This window comes from Erpetoichthys calabaricus, chromosome 15 (assembly GCF_900747795.2).
Source record: "Erpetoichthys calabaricus chromosome 15, fErpCal1.3, whole genome shotgun sequence".
NCBI lineage: Eukaryota > Metazoa > Chordata > Cladistia > Polypteriformes > Polypteridae > Erpetoichthys > Erpetoichthys calabaricus.
In genome coordinates this window covers 33,147,268-33,171,644 of record NC_041408.2, presented here as the reverse complement: position 1 = coordinate 33,171,644, position 24,377 = coordinate 33,147,268, and the positions used below count along the sequence as shown (strand labels likewise).

Here is a 24,377-nt window from a genome sequence, read left to right as displayed (position 1 = left end):
CATCAGATCAAACCTTCCAAGGTACAGGTTAAAAAGAAACTTTGAACGGGAGATTTTAAACAAAAATGTTTAGAAAATTTTATGTTTATGCTGTACCCTATTACAGTGCATGACAAATAGAAGCGTCTGCAGTAGATGAATATTCTTAAAATAATATATAAAGTAAAAATTTGTTATATAGCAAAACATTTTAAAGCATTTGCAAGTGTTTTTGTTAACTTTATTGCACGTTATATAACCGCTTTCTGGTACAGATTAGTGCAGGTAACCAAAGATCCTTCCATTACACTGGCCACCAAATAACTGGTAGAAAATTGGAAAATGTAACAACTTGTGGTCTTTAGGTTAACACCAGCAATTTCATAGCCACTTACACTTTATGCATTCTAGTCAGAGCTGCTTAAGGCTACAAAAAAGCCAAGCAGGGGCAAATACCTGCTACATTCGGCTATATGCACACATATATAGTGATTGAAAAAAAGTACACCCATTTCAATTACAATCATGTGTTGACTTATGGCTCCACTGGGGTCCAGCCATATGTTGGAAACAAAGTACACAGGTTGTTGCAATTTGGGCACTGTGAATGTGGTGTGTGACACAGGTACACATAATTCAACTGCTGCTACACAGTAGCACAAACTGATTTTGTGTTATACATTGGTCCATTTCTAAGTGAGTTTGCTTGACCAATGGGACACCCAATCGCACTTGCTCCACCAAAAGGGGTGATTTGCAATTCCTGCTAATGGGTCAGCAATGAATTTAAAATGGCAAAACTGGGTTGCTTGACCATAAAACCTGAAAAACAATGGTGTAATGAAAGGTGATGCTGGCTGAATGCCTAAGAATTAGCAAAGTGGAGCAGCGCAGATCAAAACAAACCTTGAAAGGGCCCTCAGAGAGTCAGAAAACATAGAAGACTCTCTGGAAAATAAATAATAATGAAACATTTATTAATGCTGCTGCTTTTGGCAATTTCTACAACACTATTAACCTATTGTTTTCCTATGGCCCTCACATTTATGTACAAATGGCCCCAACTCATTCGGCTGTAGATTGGCACGATTTTAAATGGTTTTCCATATTAAAAAGTAAAGAACACAAATCTCGTCCTCCCCAAGTCCTAAATCTAACATCAACTGGCAATCGCATGTTTACTTTGTCATCATTTTATTCGATATTATCATCCAACATGCAGACGTCATATCTGGAAAGAACAGTATACACTCACTATATCCATGTCAGTTAAGAAGGCAACTACAGTCTGTTGCTGCTAATCAAGGGCAATTGATTAGATGCTGATGATCAGGAAGTTCTACAGACTACATTTAAAATTAGAACCTCTGCAAGTTTTCTGTGAAGCATTCAGGTTTTTGGAAAACCATTCAAGATAAAAGACATCTCCAATGACCTCAGAGAAGCAACCGTCACTAGGGCCCTATGATTTCTGCAAAACACAGACGGAATCATGGAATTAACACATAAAAACGGATTTTAGATTTAAAAACGGAAATGTGCGGAATTTAGAGACTGAAGGGGTGACTGTTACAAAACTTCCCAATAAACGATTGAAGAATCCAAAGTTCCATCACTCAGATACTATTTTTTAGCTTGTTATTTTTCAAGCTAACGCAATTCTTCGTAGAAATTCAGTCGTGCCTCTATCTGTGCTCTTTTTTCCTGTATGTTTTCTCGTTAAAGGCATGCGAATTAGCTAACTGCAAGAGATAGAAATGTTGAAGCGAGCAGTATCAGATACCCTAACTACGTAGAAAAAAAGAAACATGAGCTTAACAGCAAAAGTGAGGGCACAACAATATCCTAGCAACTTTTACGAATCTGGACAACAACTTTTCTACAAGTTCTGCCAGCATGCCATAGACTGAACACAAAAAAAAAATACTTGCAATGACCACATCAAATCTAAAACCCATGTAAAGAACAAGGAGAGATTAAGATCAAAAAGTGATCCCTTTCAGGTAACAATAGAGGAAATAATAAAATTGTCAGATGCAAGGTGCCAGTTTGCAGAGGTCTTTGTGGCCATGCGAGTCAGACATGCTGCTCGAAAAAATTACAAAGATGCATCCTTTAAGCAGCATTGTAAACAAGGAGGCACTCTTCCAGAAAATGACAGAAGCAGCCTTCGTCAAACTCTTTGAACAACATATGGACTCCGTTCTTGAAAAAATTTGTTGCAATAAAATTTATGTTGTAGTTGATGAAACCACCGATAGCCAAGACCACACAATTCTATACATAGTGATAGGTGAGTAAACATTTGGCTGCTTGGTAATTGTTTCATGCAAGCAGTTCTAATTGTACATGAAATTATATTTAACCAGTCTTAACAGTCTTTCCTGTAGAAAAATGTATTAGTGAACGGCACTGGTTGTTAACGGGTTCCCTTTTAAAAATTAACGACAACGTTTCTGGATTTAATAAATGTTTTGCCTCATGGTGACGAGGCAAGCAAGGTACACATTTGACTCTTCCGTTATAAACTCTGCAAACCTGGGCAGAAGAGCAGGCTTCTCTTCAGATGCAACAAGCCCTTAAAAATGGGTCTCTCTTTTTTTTTTTTTTGTTTAATTTCCGGATTTAGTGTCTTGCAGATTAGTCTGCTTTTGCTTTGTAATTAATTATTTTAAGATATGCAGTGGATGAAGCTACAGTTGTAATGATGCATGTTTTCAAACTGTAAATATTTAAGGTTTAAGAATCAAAAGAAATAATTTACATAATTACAATTACAAGTACTGAAGACCTGTGCTTTTTGGCAGATATCTTTATGGAGAGCTGCAAATTTTCCACCTTTACACAGGCAGTACTTCAGTCCATTCGCAACAACCAGCTGAATTTTAATGGCATTTTAGCAGTGGTTACAGACAATGCATCATACTGTCTGAAAGCATACCAGAAAGTTTTAAAAGGGGTTATGCCTAATAGAGTACATTCAACCTGCTGTCATCAGTTTGGTGGGCGAGACCTGGCAGCACTATAAATACTTTAGTGAGGCTGCATCACTAGTGCAGTGGGTATAGTCTACCTTCTTCAAGAAGCCTGCCAGGAACCACGGAGACAGGGAACACCAGGTGGAATACCTGGTTTGAATCACTAGGGTCCATATTCACCTCAACAAAAAGTTTTTTGGATGAGAACATATCAGCTCAGGCTGTAACAAATATCCAAGACCCTAAAAGTGAAGTTAACCTTCATCTCAGAAGGATGTATCAAACTAGTAACAGCTATTACAATTCTGGAGAGCACTCACTGTCCTACTGCAGTCTCACCATATAGCAACATGGAGGATCTGGGCTCATACCTGCTGGATGGAACTGCAAAATAAGGTTCAGTTATGCTAGTGGACCGTTTCATTAAAAGTAATGTAAAGTGCCATATCATTATTGTTTGTTTTGCTGTAGCTACTTACAGTAAAAAAAAAAAAAAAAAAACTCTAAATCAAGGAAAAACAAAACGGTGAAAACCAAAGAAAAAAAAAATAGAATAGGGCCCTCCGTCACCAAGAAGATCGGGGGGAAAAAAAAAAAAAAAAAGAATATCATAGTTGTAAATCCTTCTAAGGCCAGCTTTATACATCACACAACATGTTACTATGCAAGCAATGTACTGTTTATACATGCACATGTGCTTTATATAAATCTGGAGGATTCTACCAGGTGGCAGTGCAAGATATTAGCATGGTGAAAAAAATTTGGCTTTGCTGTGTTGTGAATTGCGAGAAATATCCATTAAATTCCCAGGACACCTTGCCACAATATCTCTGAAAAGGATGGATGTTTAATGATTACATCCCTGGATGGGGCATCAGCTCATCGCAAGGTGAACACAAGCACACATATACACTAGGGTCATTTTAGCATCATCAAATCCCCAAACTTGCATGTCCTTGGAAAGAAACCAGGGCACACTGGGGAAACTCACCAGGAAAGCATGCAAACTCCAGGCAGGGAACACCAGGGAAATGACTCCCTTCTGTGTGGCAGCAGCGTTACCGCTCCACCACCGTGCTGCCCCCACACGTATCTATTAAGAATATTAATTATTTAAATAAAGTTAACAATTTATCTGTAAAATGTGACATACATGCTTTAACACATTTCATCATGAAAGTGATATCAAGTATAAATCTTAGGATTCTAAATGTGAAGAGAGCTGGAATATCATAAATTTAATGTACAGTAATCCCTTGCTACTTCGCGGTTCACTTTTCGCTGATTCACGACTTTGCGGATTTTATATGTAAGCATATTTAAATACATAACGTGGATTTTTCGCTGCTTCGTGGGTTTCTGCGGACAATGGGTCTTTTTACTTGCTTCCTCAGTTGGTTTGCCCAGTTGATTTCATACAAGAGATGCTATTGGCGGATGGCTGAGAAGCTACCCAATCAGAGCACGCAGTTAAGTTCCTGTGTGCTGCTGATTGGCTCAGCGACGGAGTGCTGCATTAACCAGGAAGTCTCATCTCACTCATTCATCATTAATGTGCTAATGCTTCAAGGGCCGTGTCCAAGCACCAACAGAAGATGCAAATGATTGCAGAAAAGGTAAAAGTTTTGGATATGTTGAAGGAAGGGAACAGCTACACTGCTGCAGGACATCGATTCTTTTTATTTAAAAAGGAGGGAAAGCATATAAGATCTACAGCCACAGTGTCCTTTAACCAGGGTGCAAAACGAGTTGCAAGTGGAATCTGGATGGAATCTGCTTTAGGAATCTTTGCAACAAGGTCGACGACGTCATGACCGCCTACAAGCTGCTACATGTACTTCGCTATACAGTAAGTGTAAACTTATCTACCGATTTCATATTGCTTAGCAGTTGTCCCTGTTTTTAATAGAGTAAATGGTGGGTTGTAAATAATACAGGGAGGGTTTAAAAACGTCCAAATACACGTTAAATAATTAAATAAATATAGTGTCCCTACTTCGCGAAAATTCAGTTATCGCGGTCAGCCTTGGAACCTATCTCCCGCGATAAGTGAGGGATTACTGTATTCTATGTGGTAATCGCTGCCTGCCGCTGCTGTCAGTGCAGCAGGAAGCCCCAGAAGCACGTAGCGATTTACAACAGGGTCGGCTTTAAGGGGTCATTTACGATGCTCTACTTTAGTGACAAAATAAAATACGAGATTAAAGTGCAAATTCTGAGAATAAACTCAAAATTTCCACTTTAATAGACCTTTTTTCTTCCCTGTGTCCCTAATTTTTTTCTCTGTGGCTCAAATATGCTTCCATACATTCTGATGGAATGATTTACATGTATTGCATCATTACGATGGAGAATACGTAACGCTTTTATTGCCTATGTGAGAAATAGATTAAGAAAAGCACCATGAATAAATTTGTATGTCAGCATTTAAGTTTGATGATTTGCTTCACCACATGAAACCATTCATCAAACATCAAAGCACTCGCATTGATCCTGTTGAATCTGCAAAGCGGCTTGCTGTCATGTGTTGATAGTAAACAAAGACTGTGACATCACGCTCCACCTTGAACACACCGGAATCCCATCACAAGATTTTTTGCTGGTACTGCAACTTCCACACGTGTTACGTTAATTTATCAGGATTGTCCTCAAAGGACACGTCAAATGAACGCTGGGAACGCATGGCAGCCATGATGCGTGCACGTAACATGTTCTGAGCGTGAAGTGTAAGCAGGCCCTATGAGTGAGCATTCAGTGAAATGCACTCAATGATCAGACCAAATGATGCTGTTAGAAAGTGTGGAAAATTTCAAAAAGCCATATCCAGAGATCTATAAAGACATTGAGAATATGGAAAATGTAGTTCTAATGTTGTCATGAACTACCATATTCTTCTGCTAGGACAGAGGTGTCGAACTCCAGGCCTGACGGGCCACAGTGGCCGTTTTTTCATTCTAACCCTTTTCCTAATCGGCGACAGGTTTTCACTGCTAATTAACTTATTTTCCTTTCATTTTAATAGCCCTGTTTTTAAGGATTCAATCCTCTGAATTGATTCTTTTTTCATTAAATGACAGCCAAACAGAAATGAGATGTGAAATGAGCCAAAAGATGACCAGCTAAATTGGAACATCAAACTCCAACCAATTTTACTCCAACCAATCTCTTAATGAGAAACTGATTCTTGCTTTTATTTAAACCCGTTATTTAATTCCATGGCTAGTGGCTGCTCTCATTCTGCCACAGAAGACATTTCCAAAACTATTGATTTTTCAGTTTTTTCTAAGAACACCATCAAAATGTTTTGGTGACCTGACAGATCAACCTTACTGAGACCTTCACCTTTATTTCCAAATATTGTGCGATGGGCACAGGTGAGCTGGTCAAGTGGTACTTGCTTTGTGCCTCATTATTGTTTGGCTGCTAATTAAAGAAAGACATCTAAGGGGCCTGAGTCAGTGTTAATTAAAGCTAAGGCAAAATAAGTTAATTAGCAGCAAAAACTGGTCACTAATGAAGAAGATGGTTAGAATGAAAACCTGCAACCACTGTGGCCCTTCAGGACTGGAGTTCGACATCTGTGTACTAGGAGAACAACTTTGGTGTTCTAGGGAGGGCAGCCAGAAAAAGGCCACTTTATTCCTGAAAGAACATGGTAGCATTACTCAGGCCTCCAAAACTTGCTTATGAACAAACTGCAAAGACAAAAGTAGACAAACATGGAAGTTATGCACAGAGGCATGTATAGTTTTTAAGAAAAAAAGAAAAAAAAAAAACAGAAAACAACAACAACTACAAATATTAACACAAGGACCTCATATGAACCATCAAGCACAATGTTGGCAAGATGATTATCCAGTATTTCAGAGTGTAATGTAGCCAAAGGACATGGACATTTCAAAATCACTGTGTACTGGAAAACTGTAGAGGAAAATGACACGCCATCTGTCTGACAGTTACAGCTTAGCAGAACTGGATCATGCATCAGACAATGTTCCTAAATACCACCAACAAATCTATAATCTCAACAGATAAAGTCTTGAGATTTTCTAATGCATTTCCTTTATAGGTAGCATGGTAACTAGGTACAAAATTACACTTCAAACAAATGTGGTTCTGGCTTAAACAATGTCTCTGAAAGTCTATAAACAGACACAGTAAACAAAAACATTACCTACCTTGCAAATAAACTATAAAATCTTGCATATCTAAAAAACACAAGAACTGACTAAAATGTTTTACTTCACACATTGTTTTATTAATAAGGTATTTTAACTTGGGAAGTGCACAGAACAAACAAAGCAGCGTTATTTAACATAAAAGATTTTATTATGTTGTTTATAAATCAAGTGTGCCATACAAAACAACAAACCATTTTAAGACTGAATCAAATTATACACAATAACTGATGAACACCTAAATTTACACAGCAAGCATATTTGTTCATCTTAAAAAATCCAAATTTTCTGAAATTTCAGTTCTACCACAGTCCAAAGAAGTGCTGTTGGATTGACATGCAACTCTAAAACAGCTGTTCAACCCTGTGATTGGTGACACATACAAAAATTGTATATTTCGGAATATACAAAATTGGATACACGAAAATTGTTTTTTTTTAATTAATCAAACGTTAATCTTCTTTGTGTGTGAAGTAGACGTCAAATCGTTCATTTGCTTAGTAAAATAAAGAAATTAACCCTTTTAAAAACGTAAAGAGGAATCTGAAAAAGGCAGTAGCTACTCTTCTGTTCACTACATGAACCACAGTTGGATTCCGTAAGAATTTGCTTAGAAGAAGAAAAAAAGAAAAAAAAAAAAAAGAAATAACTCTATATTTTCTGGGATTTTGTTGATAATACGTAGACCAATATTTTGCATCCTTTAAAAATGTGTTTGCAAAAGTTTTATATTGTAGTAGCTCTGGCTTGGTCTTTTTAATAGGACATTAACTGTTGCTTACTAAGGATATTAATGGGAACATATTTAAAGGAATACTACACACAAAAGATATTTTTTTAAATGTTACTTACTCCATTTAGTCTGTAGAGGGGGCTGAGAAAAAATTTTAATCTCATGCTTTTGTAAAGAATTTAAATATTGAGTATTTAAAACTCAATGGCACCAATAAATGATCCATGCTGCACAGTGCTAAAGATTGTGAAAAACATCCATAGAGAAAAAGAAAAAAATATGTTCACGTAATTCATGTCTCATATTCCAAATATACAGTAGTCATGTGTATGGACACAACACACAAAATCTGTGCATGTTTTCTAAGATTATTAATATTTACTTCCTGAAGAAGGCCACATTAAATGTAAACACACAAGACATCATTCTCACAATGCTGGAACTACATTTTGACCATACAAATGTATACCAGACATGTGGATTACACAACATGAGTTATGGGAGATTCATTTTTTTTCCCTTTTTTTCCCCCATGGATGTTTTTCATATCCTTTTGGCACTACCCAGCATCGATTATTTTTCTCTGCCACCACTACAGACTACATGGGGTAAGTAGCATTTAAAAATAATTGTTTGCTGCTTAACAGAATATGCAATACAGTAATATGATTATGTTATGCAATGACCTTCTTTCTCTCCATTCAGCATGAACACACGAGTAAAAAATTTTTCTCATCCAGCATTACAATGTACAAAAGGGTAAGTAACAAATATATATAAAAAAAAAACTACTGGTAAATCACATTTTGGGTGGAGTATTCATTTCATTTAAATTAAAAACTTCAAATTAACAGGATAATTTTAAGGGCACGATTAGATTTCAGAAATTTTAAGAAGTTAAAAGACAGTTAATTATCCTTAAAATATGATTGCAGGGGATTTTAGAAACCTACAGATCTGAATAGAGTTCTTAGGTAAAATTAGAATATTGTTGATCAAATAATCAACTCTCTAGTCCTTGATAAACAGGCCACATTTAATACCTTCCAAGTGAAATTTAAGTTGGATATCATTTTTTGCACAAAGCCTTTTGTTTTTCAGAACCCCAAAAACATTCGACCACTTAACAGTGGAAGAATATATGATGTGTAGTTTCAAGATCAATACAATAAACTACTTATTGCAATCTTAATTAAATTGCAACCTTACAAACTCATTACAAGGATATAGATATATATATATATATATATATATATATATAGATAGATAGATAGATAGATAGATAGATAGATAGATAGATAGATAGATAGATAGAATTCAAATTTTAAAATGTACCTTTCCTAGGTTAGGAGAAGAAACTGTTTGAATTTTAATGGTAACATTTTTGTTTTAATCTGCTAATAATCTTTTACACTTTCCTGGATAAAATTAATTACTCAGAGATATCAAAATAAGTTTATTACTACAGTTGTTTTTTTAGATTATGCTTTCCTAATGACCACTATTTTAATAAGAACAGAGAAATTTTGACAAGAACAGATTGTGTAATAATTTAACAGACTCTAGATTATTTGTCAAATAATTTACCTAGCTTGGTATCATTTGTAAATTTAACCAGCATGATACAGTATTTATACTCCTATCCAAATAATATCATATAATAAAATATAATATAATGATAATATTTAATAATAAATACTCAAAGTCACATTATTTGTTGCAAAATGAAGGACTTCCTTAAACTAAAATATACCTTTTTTCCATACTGGCACAGTATCGGGAGAGAAACTATGCTTGTAAAATTTTCAGTATAAAATAATCCTGGAGAAAGGTCCAAAGTTTCATAGCCACAAAAATAACTTAAAAATGATTTTTTCTTTTAATAAATTCTATACCACCCACACAATTAATGATTCTTAAGACGTAATCGCTAAATAACCAGGATAAATAGTCTAGACCAGCATTCCATTTTGGTAAGCAACATTCTTCCAAACACTGTGCTATCCCCACTGAAGCCATGAACCTAAAATGAACTTAAGTTTTCTTTAAATTACTCAAAATGTTTGCCACTTCACACACATCCGAATCTTTGGTTAAGGCTTAACGTAAATAAGAATCGCCCAAACAATAAAAGTAAGGTGCTGCCTTTACGCTATAAGGCATTGAACCAATATCAGCAAGTGTCATGCACCATATGTAAACACATTTAACCTTAGATACAATTTACACTAATCAACAGGAGGTAGGATTAAAGGTAATGTCGAGTCTTGTGAGGGTTAAATTTCAGGCAACCACGTTTGGCATTTTAATCAGCTATAAAAGGAAATTGGCATGAGACACCACCCAGATATACCTTAACGATTGCAGCAGGTTCAGATATAAAGTCGGAAACCAGAAAGGTAACACACAAGAAAATTCTAAACCAATCTTACTGAAATATGGCAAATAAAACAAGACGAACATTTAAAATAACATTTTTCAAGTTTAAAAGCAAAGTCGAAAACATTGTGTCATTAAGCGATAGATGCATAGAGTATGACCAGTTTTGTTTTCGAAAATCACAGGCATTTATCTTTATTACCGTGTCACTAACTCTGACAAGACTGATGCACATGCCACATTCTATGTACAGTTTGGACATATAACGGCGGCTCAAGGTAGCCTACGGGCAAAAAGGCAGAAGAAAGGCCTCTTGGCGGCACCGGCCGGGTGCGAAAATAACACGGCTTGCTGTAAGGAAATGGACACAATTTTAAAAGTATTTGTTTTCTCTACAAAAACGGTAATGACAAAGTGACACACATTCCTTAGTCTGCCCACCCAGTCTACTCCTTCACTTCCTGTTGCAATCGGTCCCTTTTTCCATTTCTCCCACTTCTCCCATTCAAAAAAGTCACTCAGAAAAACGCATCCTCTTGTTGGCGTAACCCAAGGAAGAAAATAGCCTTAACACCTACCCCGGTTCCGTTGTCGCAAACAACCACTTTCCTGCCCTGACTGTCCATGATTCCAAATCCAGGAAACCGAGTACAGCTTCTCTCCTGCTCAACTTTCTTCTGCAAAGCCGGAAATCACTCAACGCCCCGGCTACAGGAAAGGGCTTCTTCCGGTATGTAAGGCACGTGATAAGCGAACGTCAGGTCAGAACGACGCGTCAAACGTACACAGACAGTCGTCCAATAACACGAGGAGTTCGCTCGTGCTTCGTTGTTATTCGACGAGACATTAATTTACTGGTGGTGTCTCACCAATAGAAATTCAGCGCTTAAAGCATGGTTAAAAGTTCAAGTAAACCAAGGGTCGTAATTTGAGCTCCCTGTATAGTGAGTGGAGAAATGACGTTTTGAAAAAGTACCGATAGTGTTGTATTATCCTTAAAGTTAATATATGATTTCAAAGTTTCAGACCGTTCTTAAATGTATATATTTACATATCGTAATTTGTAACTTTTTTATTGGTTTCTCTATCATCGCTTAACCCCCACAGGTTTACATAACCTTGTAATTATGGCCGCTATAGGTACCTGGGCTTTCTCATATCCGGTTGTGAAGAAAATGAAGCTTCACCTTCTGCAGCAGAAACCGGCCACAGACTGCGTAGAGGAATCCTTAGCAGGTGACTAATGCTGCATTTCGAGTCTTAAGGACGCATTTGTTGGCTTTTATGTAATCGGGTAAGACTCTGGGAGACTATAGCGAATTTACCTGACTTAACGGAAAGCATTTTACCATTTAAGTTTATCACTCATATTTTCAAAATTGGGAGCGTTTCAATTCAACTTTAGATGCTGTTAGAAGTCCGTTTACTTTTAGATAGGATGATGCGGGTGATTAATTCTAGGTTGTATTCTTCGGGTTCTAGCTGTGGAATACCTGTTTATGGGATGCAACGGATGGATAGATATTAAAGACTGAAGGTATTCACATTGCTAACTGCTTGCTATCTCCATACCGATCACACAGGATGTTTCATACCCCCCTAAAGATGCAGTGTTTTAAAATGTATATGTTGATATTTGCCTTTAAATGTTACGTAATTTCAAAGATGCATGTTCCATATTTGTATTGAGTACGATTCCCCCGGCGTCAAAATGTCGGTATAAAATTGGAAAAACGTCCATATTTGCATCACAAAATGGTATTGCTGCCATGTTTAATGAGCATTTCAGATGATTAAATAAGTAACCATGCAAATAGATTTCCTGGATCTTGGAGTTTTTTTTCCACCCATCCTCAATATAGGCAAAGGTAGACGACGAACTGCCTAATCTAATTTCACAAGCACCAGAAACAAAAATAAAACCAATCGCCCAGTTCCAAGTGTTTTTTCTATTCTAAGCAAGAACTCGGCGTGTTACTTATACATTAATTCAAATACAAATGACAGACACTGGAATGTGCGCACAATAGCTTATTTATGAATAAATATTTCAGGTTTTTAAAAAAATTACATCATGTAATTACGAAAGCTTGCATATTGTAATCTTTTTAGTTAGCCAATAAAAGGTGTCATTTTGCTTGGCTTTTCTCTAGATTTTTAAAAATAAATATACAAATACATAACTATTGTGCAAAGTGGCAATAAATAATACTGAGTGTATACAGTTGTGCTTTAAAGTTTGTGAACCCTTTAGAATTTTCTGTATTTCTGCATAAATATGACCTAAAACCTCATCAGATTTTCACTCAAGTCCTAAAAGTAGATAAAGAGAAACCAGTTAAACAAATAAGACAAAAATATTATACTTGGTCATTTATTTATTGAGGAAAGTGATCGAATATTACATATTTGTGAGTGGCAAAAGTATGCTAACCTCTAGGATTAGCAGTTAGTTTGAAGGTGAAATTCGAGTCAGGTGTTTTCAATCAATGGGATGACAATCAGGTGTGAGTAGGCACCCTGTGTTATTTAAAGAACAGGGATCTATCAAAGTCTGCTCTTCACAACACATGTTTGTGGAAGTGTATCATGGCATGAACAAAGGAGATTTCTGAGGACCTCAGAAAAAGAGTTGTTGATGCTCATCAGGCTGGAAAAGGTTACAAAACCATCTGTAAAGAGTTTGGACTCCACCAATCCACAGTCAGACAGATTGTGTACAAATGGAGGAAATTCAAGACCATTGTTACCCTCCCCAGAAGTGGTCGACCAACAAAGATCACTCCAAGAGCAAGGCGTGTAATAGTCGGCGAGGTCACAAAGGACCCCAGGGTAACTTCTAAGCAATGGAAGGCTTCTTCCACATTGGCTAATGTTCATGTTCATGAGTCCACCATCAGGAGAACACTGAACAACAATGGCGTGCATGGCAGGGTTGCAAGGAGAAAGCCATTGCTCTCCAAAAAAAAACATTGCTGCTCGTCTGCAGTTTGCTAAAGATCATGTGGACAAACCAGAAGACTATTGGAAGAATGTTTTGTGGACAGAGGAGACCAAAATAGAACTTCTTGGTTTAAATGAAAAGCATTATGTTTGGAGAAAGGAAAACACTGCATTCCAGCATAAGAACCTTATGCCATCTGTGAAACATGGTGGTGGTAGTATCATGGTTTGGGCCTGTTTTGCTGCATCTGGGCCAGGACTGCTTGCCTTCATTGATGGAACAATGCATTCTGAATTATATCAGAGAATTCTACAGGAAAATGTCGGGACATCTGTCCATGAACTGAATCTCAAGAGAAGGTGGGTCATGCAGCAAGACAACGACCCTAAGCACACAAGTCGTTCTACCAAAGAGTGGTTAAAGAAGAATAAAGTTAATGTTTTGGAATGGACAAGTCAAATTCCTGACCTTAATCCAATCGAAATGTTGTGGAAGGACCTGAAACGAGCAGTTAATGTGAGGAAACCCACCAACATCCCAGAGTTGAAGCTGTTCTGTACAGAGGAATGGGCTAAAATTCCTCCAAGCCAGCGTGCAGGACTGATCAACAGTTACCGGAAACATTTAGTTGCAGTTATTGCTGCAAAGGGGGATCACACCAGATACTGAAAGCAAAGGTTCACATACTTTTGCCACTCACAAATATGTAATATTTGATCATTTTCTTAAATAAATGACCAAGTATAATATTTTTGTCTCATTTGTTTAACTGGTTTCTCTTTATCTACTTTTAGGACTTGAGTGAAAATCTGAAGATTGTTTTAGGTCATATTTATGCAGAAAAAATAGAAAATTCCAAAGGGTTCACAAACTTTCAAGCACAACTGTATGTATAAAAAGTAAATGTGCCATGACATGTTTGTATGTAGTAACATTTTTCTTTAATAATTTTTTCCATGACACCACACCCAACATAAGCCTTGCTGTTTAAAATTTTACTTTCACCCATCAGAGTAAGCTGTGGAAACTATTGTTTTTTTGGTTGCTGCATTGTCTACCAGGAGTACAAAGAGTAAAGTACAACTGTAGAATCTACATAGACGTTTTGCCATCAAGTTCTACATTTACAGCTGACTTCCAGATGCAGATTCTAGAACGGATGACAAATTCAAAACTTCTTAAAGTATCTTCTCCATGTATCTAAATTTGTGACCGCAACGGACACCACACAAGTTTGAGTATGATCATAACAGTAGTTATTCCAAACACTTAACTGGTTACTGCACTTTGCTCATCACTCAGTTTTTTTTTTCTGCAGCTACTAAAAATGGGTGTCTCAGAAATGCTAAACCAATCACTAAACCCTTCAAGGTGTATTTTATGCTGCATAGGTTGTCAATTAAATAAATAAATCGTAAATAAATTAATACATAAAGAAATACAGTAACAAAATATAAGCATTTTTGTGGCATTTAATTATTTATGCTCTGATACAATTGTTTTTTATTCATTGTCACATTGCTCCATTTATTTTAAAAAAAGTCCAAAATATTCCTACAAAGGCGTATATCGCAGATGTATTTGTTATTATTAAATGTACCCGTGGCAAGATGAACATTTTGGGCTGTTAAAGGAACACTTTTTAATCAGAGTATAGTATCAAGTCAATGAAACGTCTGGTATATTGATCTGGTCAGTTAAGTAGTAGAGGGGGTTGTTAATCACTTTCATTAACAGCAAAGCAGCTGAAATTAACAGGTGCATTAGGGGGGCAACAATGAGACAACCCCCAAAACATGAATGGTTTAACAGGTGGAGGCCACTGACATTTTTCCCTCCTAATCTTTTCTGACTGTTGTCACGCATGCACGCCTAGGGGGCCGCAGAAAGACCCGATGAGCAGCGTACAACAGTCTGCCAGGGGATGGAGACGGAGCACTAGCCTTTCTTTCTCTTGTTCCTGCAGAAAGCCAGACGCAGCGCTGCCTTAAACGTTCTCAGGACGCCATTTAATCCACCCTTAGCCACTTCCGCATTTCCATCCCTTCCTCTGGCCTGACTTGATGACATCATCTACCCATAAAACACCTCGGTTCCTCCCAGCATTCCAGTCACCAGCTTCCGGTCCCACCTTATTTATGTTCCCCTCTGCGAAGGGATGATGTTCTTGGTTGGACGCATGTTTGAGCATATAATATTTTGAGTTATAGTTTTGACAGTATATGGGGCCGGAAACCCCAAACCTTTATGCGTGTCTTGACTCTTATTTACAGTGGCGTAGCCAGCAGGATACAGAAGTCCGAAAATGAGTGAAGGACAGGACCTCAATAGCGTGCTGACCAACCTGGCGAACCAGCTGCATGCCCTGCAGCAGAAACAAGCCGCCACCGAGCAGGAGCTGGCAGTTACCCAGACCCGACTCACAGCAGCCGAAGCAGCTAGACCGGAGCCCGTGCGGCCTCCCCCTCCTCCTATTGTGCCTCTTACGGACGCAGATGACATAGGGCATATCTCTCTACGTTCGAGAGTACTGCCTCTTGTAACCAGTGGCTGCGCGTGGAATGGGCGTCCATACTGGCGCCGTACCTGAAGGGGATCACGCAGAAGGCTTATCATGGCCTACCTGTCGAGGAAGCCGCCCAGTATGACCTCCTAAAGGCTGAAATACTAAGCCGATACGGCATAACGTCGGACCAGCAGGCGAGTGAATGGAGGCAGTGGTGGTATGACCCCGATCGCCCAGGCCAAGCCCAAGGCTTCGAGTTTTGGAGCAAAATGGGACGCTGGCTACGGCCAGACGTCAATCAGGCCCAACACGTATTCGAGCAAGTAGCCCGTGAGGGCTTTATTAACGGCATGCCAGATTATCTCGCCCAGCAGGTCCCGCGACACCCATTCAGTGACATGAAAAGCCTCCTCGATGTCTTGGAGCGTCAGCTGGCGGTGAACCGAGGCGGGGCGGTGGAGATGCCTGCTCGTGGTGCCCGACAGGGACGCGTCGCTACCCCTGAGCCCTTCCGTCGCAATGCGGAGCCTCCAGGTAAGCAAAAAGAGAGACCCCCGGCTTTGCCCCGCTGTTTCAAGTGTGGTGAAGCCGGGCATACCTTGTCTGCCTGTCCTCAAAATGTGGAGCCCATGGACTTCACCTGGGTCAAAGGAGAAAGGTATTGTGCTCTGTCTAATCCCTTGGCTGTTCCAAACACGGGAGTGGTATTGATTAATGGGCACTCGGTGGTGGCACTGTTCGATTCCGGGAGTAACATTACCATTGTTGCTCGCCGTTTTGTCTTACCACGACAGTGGATATCCCGATATGTGAAAGTTACATGTGTGCATGGAAAGACCAAGTCATACAGGTCCGATAACTGTTTTATTACCTGGAAGGGCGAACCGAGACGGCTCCGAGTTGCCGTGCTTCCTGATCCCTCCTTTCCAGTTATATTAGGGCAAGACTGGTCTGAAAACAACTGCGGTAAGAACATCACCACTCCCACCGCCGAATTGGGTCTTATTATGGACGGGCAGGCTGCTGTCCCCGCGGCTCTCACACCGTGCACTACGGCAACTACTGATGACGTAGACTCTAGGGGGGGAGATATTTTGATGACGGACCCTGGCCCGGAAGTTCAGGCACAGCAGGTCAGCGTCGGCCCCCTGGATCCGATGTGCTGGGTGGATAATCGGTTTAAAGCCACTCCAGCCTCATTTAAACGAGAGCAGTGGAATGATGACTCTCTAAAGTTTGCCCGGAATGTTATTGTTTCGGTTGACGGCAACACGCCGCTTGTTCCCATACCATCGGGATCCTACTTTGTTTTAGAAAACGATCTGTTGTATCGTGTCGCGGATCATGAAGGCGAGGTACGGAAGTTGTTGCTAGTGCCACAAACCTACCGGCGGGAGGTTTGTGAACTGGCACACGCCCACCTCCTTGGCGTCCACCTCGGGGCCGACAAAACACTGGAGAGGATTAAACTCCGGTTTTATTGGCCTGGAATTAATGAGGAGGTCCGTCGTTTCTGTCAATCTTGTCCGGATTGTCAGCTACGTCAGATTCCCCGAAGGAACTGTGCTCCTCTCGTTCAGATTCCTCTTATTGACAACCCGTTTGAAAGGATCGGAGTCGATCTTGTTAGGCCCCTGCTGCCTTCAACCCGTGGCTATAAATACATATTAGTCATGGTAGATTACGCGACTCGGTACCCAGAAGCAGTTCCATTGCGCTCTGCGAATACGAAAAATGTCGCACAGGAATTGGTAGCTCTTTTCTCCCAAGTAGGTATACCTAAAGAAGTCCTCACGGACCAAGGTACACAGTTTACTTCGGATACGTTCAGGGAGGTTGCCAAGTTACTCCGTATTAAGCATCTAAAAACATCCTGTGTATCATCCTCAGACGGATGGGTTAGTGGAACGATTTAACCAGACCCTCAAAGAGATGTTCCGCAAGGTAGTCGACGCGGACGGTAGGAACTGGGATCAACTTTTACCTCTGGTCCTGTTTGCTTACCGGGAGGTGCCACAAGCCTCTACGGGGTTTTCCCCCTTTGAGTTGTTATATGGCCGCCAACCCCGGGGAATATTAGATTTACTTAAAGAAGGATGGGAAGGAGAGGCACTTCCCTCCCCCAATATTTTGGAATACGTTGCGCAACTGCGCGAATGATTAGAGAAGGTTCGGCCTCTTTTAAAAGAACACGTGTCAAAGGCTCAAGCAGCGCAGGCGCGTCATTATAAACGAAACGCCACCCTCCAGGAGTTCCAGCCAGGGGATCGTGTAATGGTACTGGTGCCTACTTCCCACTCTAAATTGTTGGCTCATTGGTTGGGCCCTTACGAGGTGAAAGATAGATAAGGGCTCGTCGACTATCTGGTGAAACAACCAAATCGTTGGCCGAGCGAGAGGATATACCATGTAAACTTACTGAAACCCTGGAGAGACCGGGAAGACTATCCTCTCCCAGGGAACTCCCTCTCCCTTTTCTCACAAAAAGTAGACCTTAACCTCAGACCCGATTTGACGGCCACCCAAAGACCGGAGCTAGAGTCAGTCATCCTCTCCATTCCGGAAGTAGTCAGTGAGACACCAGGACGCACCTCGCTGATTGAGCACGATATCGTGACTGACCCGGGGAGGGTAGTGCGGGAACGCCCCTATAGACTCCCGGAAGCAAAACGAGCCAAGGTGGAGCTGGAGATCCAAAAAATGCTTGCGTTGGATGTAATTGAGGAAAGTCACAGCCCCTGGTCCAGTCCCATCGTCCTCGTTTCTAAGCCCGACGGCTCATGGAGGTTCTGTAATGACTTGAGACGTCTGAACCAGATCTCCAAGTTTGATGCCTACCCCATGCCTCGTGTAGATGAGCTAATTGAGCACCTGGGTACGGCTCAGTATTTGACTACCCTTGACATGACGGCAGATGTCCGTCAAGGGGATTTGCCAGTATTCTTTCAAGGAAAAGACAGCCTTCAGCACCCCTAGTGGGCATTGGCAGTATAAAGTTCTCCCATTTGGGCTGCACGGAGTGCCAGCGACCTTCCAACATCTGGTAGACAGACTGCTAAGAGTCCACCAGTCCTATTGTGCTGCCTACCTGGATGATGTAGTCATCTATTCTGGCACTTGGGAGGAACATATCCTGCAAGTTTATGCCGTTCTCTTAACGCTAGCGAAAGCCGGCCTCCTCATTAATCCGCGCAAGTGTTACTTCGGATTAACTGAGGCCAAATATTTAGGATACATGGTGGGCGGAGGAGTGGTAAAACCACAATGCTCTTAAATTAAGACCATCCTAGAATGGCCCCGTCCGACTATCAAGAAACAGGTGCAAGCTTTCTTGGGGTTAGCGAGCTACTACCACCGGTTTGTACCTCGTTTCTCCGAGAGGGCCGCACCCTTGATCAATTTGACAAAGAAGAGGGCCCCTTTGCATGTGGTATGGGATCACCTAACAGAACAAGCATTTAGTGACCTAAAGTTGGCCCTGACCACGGCACCAGTATTGAGAACCCCTGACTTTTCTCTCCCTTTTGTCCTTCAGACTGATGCTTCGGACACAGGTCTTGGCGCTGTGCTGAGCCAAAGCATCGACAGTGTCGAGCACCCTGCAATTTACCTGAGCCGGAAACTGTTGGGCCGGGAGACGGGATATGCTGCGGTGGAGCAGGAAGCCTTGGCCATCAAGTGGGCGGTAACTCACCTGAGGTACTATCTGTTGGGTCGGGAGTTCACCCTGGTGACGGACCATGCCGCCCTCCAGTGGATAGCTGTCCACAAGAAAACGAACCCCCAGGTCACTAGGTGGTTTTTGGACCTTCAGCCTTACAAGCTTACCGTCACTTATCGTCGGGGTAACCTGCAGGCCAATGCTGATGCTTTCTCCCGGGTCCACGACCTCTCGGTTCGGGCCGCCTGACCCGACGGATCTGGGTTGAAGGGGGGGTCACATCACGCACGCGCGTCTAGGGGGCCGCGGAAAGACCCGATGAGCAGCGTACAACAGTCTGCCAGGGGATGGAGACTGGGCACTAACTTTTCTTTCTCTTATTCCTGCAGAAAGCCAGACGCAGCGCTGCCTTAAACGTTCTCAGGACGCCATTTAATCCACCCGTAGCCACTTCCGCATTTCCGTCCCTTCCTCTGGCCTGACTTGATGACATCATCTACCCATAAAACGCCTCGGTTCCTCCCAGCATTCCAGTCACCAGCTTCCGGTCCCACCTTATTTATGTTCCCCTCTGCGAAGGGATGACGTTCTTGGTTGGACGCATGTTTGAGCGTATGATATTTTGAGTTATAGTTTTGACAGTATATGGGGCCGGAAACCCCAAACCTTTATGCGTGTCTTGACTCTTATTTAAACTGTTTTTTTCACTAGTTTTGCATTTGGCTATGGTCAGTGTCACTACTGGTAGCCTGAGGCAATACCCGGACCCTACAGAGGTTGCACAGGTAGTCCAACTTCTTTAGGATGGCACCTCATTCCTTGCCATTGCCAGAAGGTTTGCTGTGTCTCCCAGCACAGTCTCAGGTCTTGGAGGATATTCCAGGAGACAGGCAGTTACTGCAGAAGGTCTTTAACCCATCAGCAGGACTGGTATCTGCTCTTTTTGGCAAGGAGGAACAGGATGAGTACTGCCAGAGCCCTTCAAAATGACCTCCAGTAGACCAATGGTGTGAATGTCTCTGACCAAAAAATCCTAAACAGACTTCGTAAGGGTGGCCTGAGAGCCCGACATCCTCAGTGGGCCCTGTGCTCACTGCTCGCCACCGTGGAGATCGATTGGCATTTGCCATAGAATACCAGAATTGGCAGGTCCACCAACTGATGCCCTGTGCTTTTCACAGATAAGAGCAGGTTCACCCTGAGCACATGTGACAGATGTGAAAGGGTTTGGAGAAGCTGTGGAGAATGTTATGCTGCCTGTAACATCGTTCAGCATGACCAGTTTGTTAGTGTGTCATTGATGGTCTGGGAAGACATATCCATGGAGGGACGCACAGACCTCTACAGGCTAGACAATGGTGCCTTGACTGCCATTAGGTATCGGGATGAAATCCTTGGACCCATTGTCAAACCCTATGCTGGTGCAGTGGGTCCTGGGTTCCTCCTGCTGCACGACAGTGCCCAGCCTCATGTGCCGAGAGTATGCAGGCAGTTCCTGGAGGATGAAGGAATTGATACCATTGACTGGCCTCCATGCTTGCCTGACCTAAATCCAATAGAACACCTCTGGGACTTAATGTTTCAAACCGACGCCGCCAGGTTGCACCTCAGACTGTCCAGGAGCTCAGTGATGCCCTGGTCCAGATCTGGGAGGAGATCCCCAGGACACCATCCGTCGTCTCATTTAGGAGTATGCCCCGACGTTGTTAGGCATGCATGCAAGTGCGTGGAGGCCATACAAACTGTTGTGTACGATATTGAGTTGCTGCAATAAAATTTCGGTAGAATGGACTAGCCTGCCGCATCATTTTTTCAGTTTGATTTTTGGGGAGTTTTTGAATTTAACCCTCTGTACGTTGATAATTTTCATTTCCATCAAACAATGTGGCATCCTTTCATTCCTAACACATTACCCAGTAAATATCAGTATAGATATCAAGCATGATTTTTTTTCCCATTGAAATCTGATGTCTTAAAGTGTTTCTTTAATTTTTTTGAACAGTTTATAAATAAAATCCAAAGGGGAGGGGGAAGCATGATGTTATGAGTAGGGAGCCAGGCAGGGCTCTCCTCGTTTTCCTGTTTCATTTCTACGTGAGCAGAGCCACGGGGCATTGCTAGTATAAAATACAAACCCAAGTTGCAAGACAGAGATTCCTATACATGTTTTTTGGTCATCATAAAAAAAACATTCAGTAAAGGCATTTTTACATTGTGTGTATCCTAGAGATACATAGAACTTTATTGTACCTGTGACAAATTGGTCTTTTTCATTAAATACATTTGTAAATTCAATACGCTCATTAAATAAATAAATATATTTACCTACATACTATAGTGTGAACACATCAGAATGACTCCAGAGAATGAAAACTTCAGACTTTGCAGTTACCGACACAGTGAGGCATTATACATGTGTATTGCTGTTGGTATAAAGGAGCCCCAATAGCATTTTTGACACACGCTGAATAATTACTTGGCTGTACGTATTCTGTGTTATTGTGTTAGAGAATATGCAGCATTGTTCATAATGGCACTGTTTTTTTTCCATTCCCTCCTCGACTTCTTCCTCCATGTGGATCTTATAAACATGTACAGTCATTTTCAATTTGATTTTTAAAGCTCCAGACAGTCACAAGTACTTTTTTTTTTTTATTATTTATTAAAGTACATTAAGGTAAAGCACCTAGCACCATAGCAAAGGAAACCTTTTAAGTGACAGAATTCTACTATTGAACACAAACTGTCACCATAAGAGGGGTCATGTATCAAAGTTGCTGGTGTCTATTACTTTCTTTTTGTGTTAGTTTTTCAGTTTGCTGCATTTAAAATACAACACTGGTGGTGTGAAAGGTTAAACCTGCATTTTGTTATTTATTGCACAAATACTTTTTTTCTGGATTTTGGACAATTTTAACATCTTCCTTTATTTTGAGGTCTTTGTTAATGAAAGAATTTGATATGCACTGCTGTACAATATTTAGTTCTATATCCGCAGCACTAAAATTGTGAGATGCATTCCAGTTTGCAAATTCACTTACTATCTGTCAGCTCATCCACACTAATTTTTCTGTCAGTCACTTGTCTTAGCCTTATTTTGCACTGTACCACAGCATGACGTGGACAGCTAAAGGTTAAGAGCACACGGAACATGTGGGCGAATATCTGTGACTTCCTGCCTTAGGTATGGGGGTAGCTAAGAGCATACAGTTTTCTTTTGACTGTTTTAATGAAAGTTTCTTCTTATACCTTGTACAGTGTTTGAGTATTTGATGGTGTGAGGATGTTTTTATTATTATTAAAATCCTCAAGGTCAGAAATATTTGTTACTGGAATTACATCCCACAGTTAAATTCATTTTTTTTTAATTTTATTTCATAAATACTATAGAAATATAAAAAAACTAGGTTTTTTGTATTGCTGGGTTTTTTTTTTGGTTACTATTTCAAGTACATAAATACTTCATGCAATTAAACTGCATTGTTTCTCATCAAACCATCTTGCCAGTTTTTATTATGCATGATACTTAATGAACTGATAAAGAAGAGGCACTACCCCCAAAATGTGTTTTGTAAGCACAAACATGTATGTATAAAATTGCAAGTTTTGTTTATTTGACAATTGTGATCAAACCTCAGTTGCACAAGCTCATTTATAAGCCCAAGATAGTTTCTTAAAATATTGTCTTTGATCAAAGAAAAAAAATCATTTATACTCTTTGCCCCTAGTAAAACAAAACAGAAATACTTTATCCAATTTACAGCACATAGGAGCATTTGCACATTCATAATCAGAGCCTTAAAATCAATATGTTTTGCAGTGGAATTTATGGTAGCATGTAAGTGTTTAGTATGTTATAAGTAGGTGTTTGGTAAGCTGTCTTGTGCAGGGCTGTGGCTCCTTACAATACTAAACTGGACAAGCAAGTTAAGAGATGGGTGACAGTACAGCAAGTTGAACATCTGGATAATACAATTCTTAATATATTGTCATCATGTCAAATATAACAAACTACCATATCCATCCATTTTCCAACCCGCTGAATCTGAACACAGGGTTACGGGGGTCTGCTGGATCCAATCCCAGCCAACACAGGGCACAAGGCAGGAACCAATCCCGGACAGGGTGCCAACCCACCGCAGGACACACACAAACACACCCACACACTAGGGCCAATTTAGAATCGCCAATCCACCTAACCTGCATGTCTTTGGACTGTGGGAGGAAACCCACGCAGACACGGGGAGAACATGCAAACTCCACGCAGGGAGGACCCGGGAAGCGAACCCGGGTCCCCAGGTCACCCAACTGCGAGGCAGCAGCGCTACCCACTGCGCCACCGTGCCGCCCAACTACCATATAACCTAACAAAATCATATTTCAATGTAGTATTACTTGCTAAAAGGTGTAGATATTTGATTATTTCCCATTCAGGGGGTTTGAGAATGGATACATGTCTACTTTTTCTTTTTTTTTTTATTAACTGTTCTCTGCTTCTTTTGGCTTTGCATTACCAACTGCTTTTCAAATAAACTTTGTTCTGCCCATTCATCAGAGATGTTTTTTTCTGCTTTCTTATGACTTTGACTCGCTCAGTATCCAGTTACTTCTGCATGTTATCTTAGGCTGGTTCATGTGTAAATAAAAATGCTGCGCAGGAAATGGCGAGACACTGATTCTGTCTGCATTGTTCTGTTTCCTTTTTTTTTTTTTTTTTTTTTAATATTAATCCAGCATATTCTGTGTCTGTGTATTATTATATGGTCATTACACCTATCTCCAAGACATTTGAAATAAACTTTAGTTTACTCTTTTCCTGTTACAGAAGTTGAAGATAATCTGGAAACAGGGAAGTACATTGTTGGTAGAGGTGGTTACCCAAATAGAGATGGCCAAGTTCAGTGCGATGCAGCTATCATGGAGGGAAGACCAGGTCGATTTGGAGCTGTTGCAGCCTTGAGCTGGTAGGTTTAATGATATAGTTTATGTGTGTGTATGTGTGTTTGTTTTTTTTCTTCA

General features: G+C 40.5%; 2 protein-coding genes across 2 annotated transcripts in view; one reads left to right on the top strand and one right to left on the bottom strand.

Annotated features, from left to right (window-relative positions):
* Window positions 1-10,990, bottom strand: part of LOC114666148 (actin-related protein 2-B) — an 80,494-nt gene extending 69,504 nt beyond the window's left edge. The window contains exon 1 of the mRNA XM_028820893.2: window positions 10,826-10,990. Coding sequence (XP_028676726.2) covers window positions 10,826-10,873 — 48 coding nt within the window. The 5' untranslated portion in view covers window positions 10,874-10,990. The remainder of the gene's footprint in view (window positions 1-10,825) is intronic.
* A 146-nt stretch (window positions 10,991-11,136) lies between these two features.
* zgc:153169 (uncharacterized protein LOC767799 homolog) overlaps window positions 11,137-24,377 on the top strand; it is a 67,691-nt gene continuing 54,450 nt past the window's right edge. The window contains exons 1-2 of the mRNA XM_028820640.2: window positions 11,137-11,483; window positions 24,184-24,322. Coding sequence (XP_028676473.1) covers window positions 11,375-11,483; window positions 24,184-24,322 — 248 coding nt within the window. The 5' untranslated portion in view covers window positions 11,137-11,374. The remainder of the gene's footprint in view (window positions 11,484-24,183; window positions 24,323-24,377) is intronic.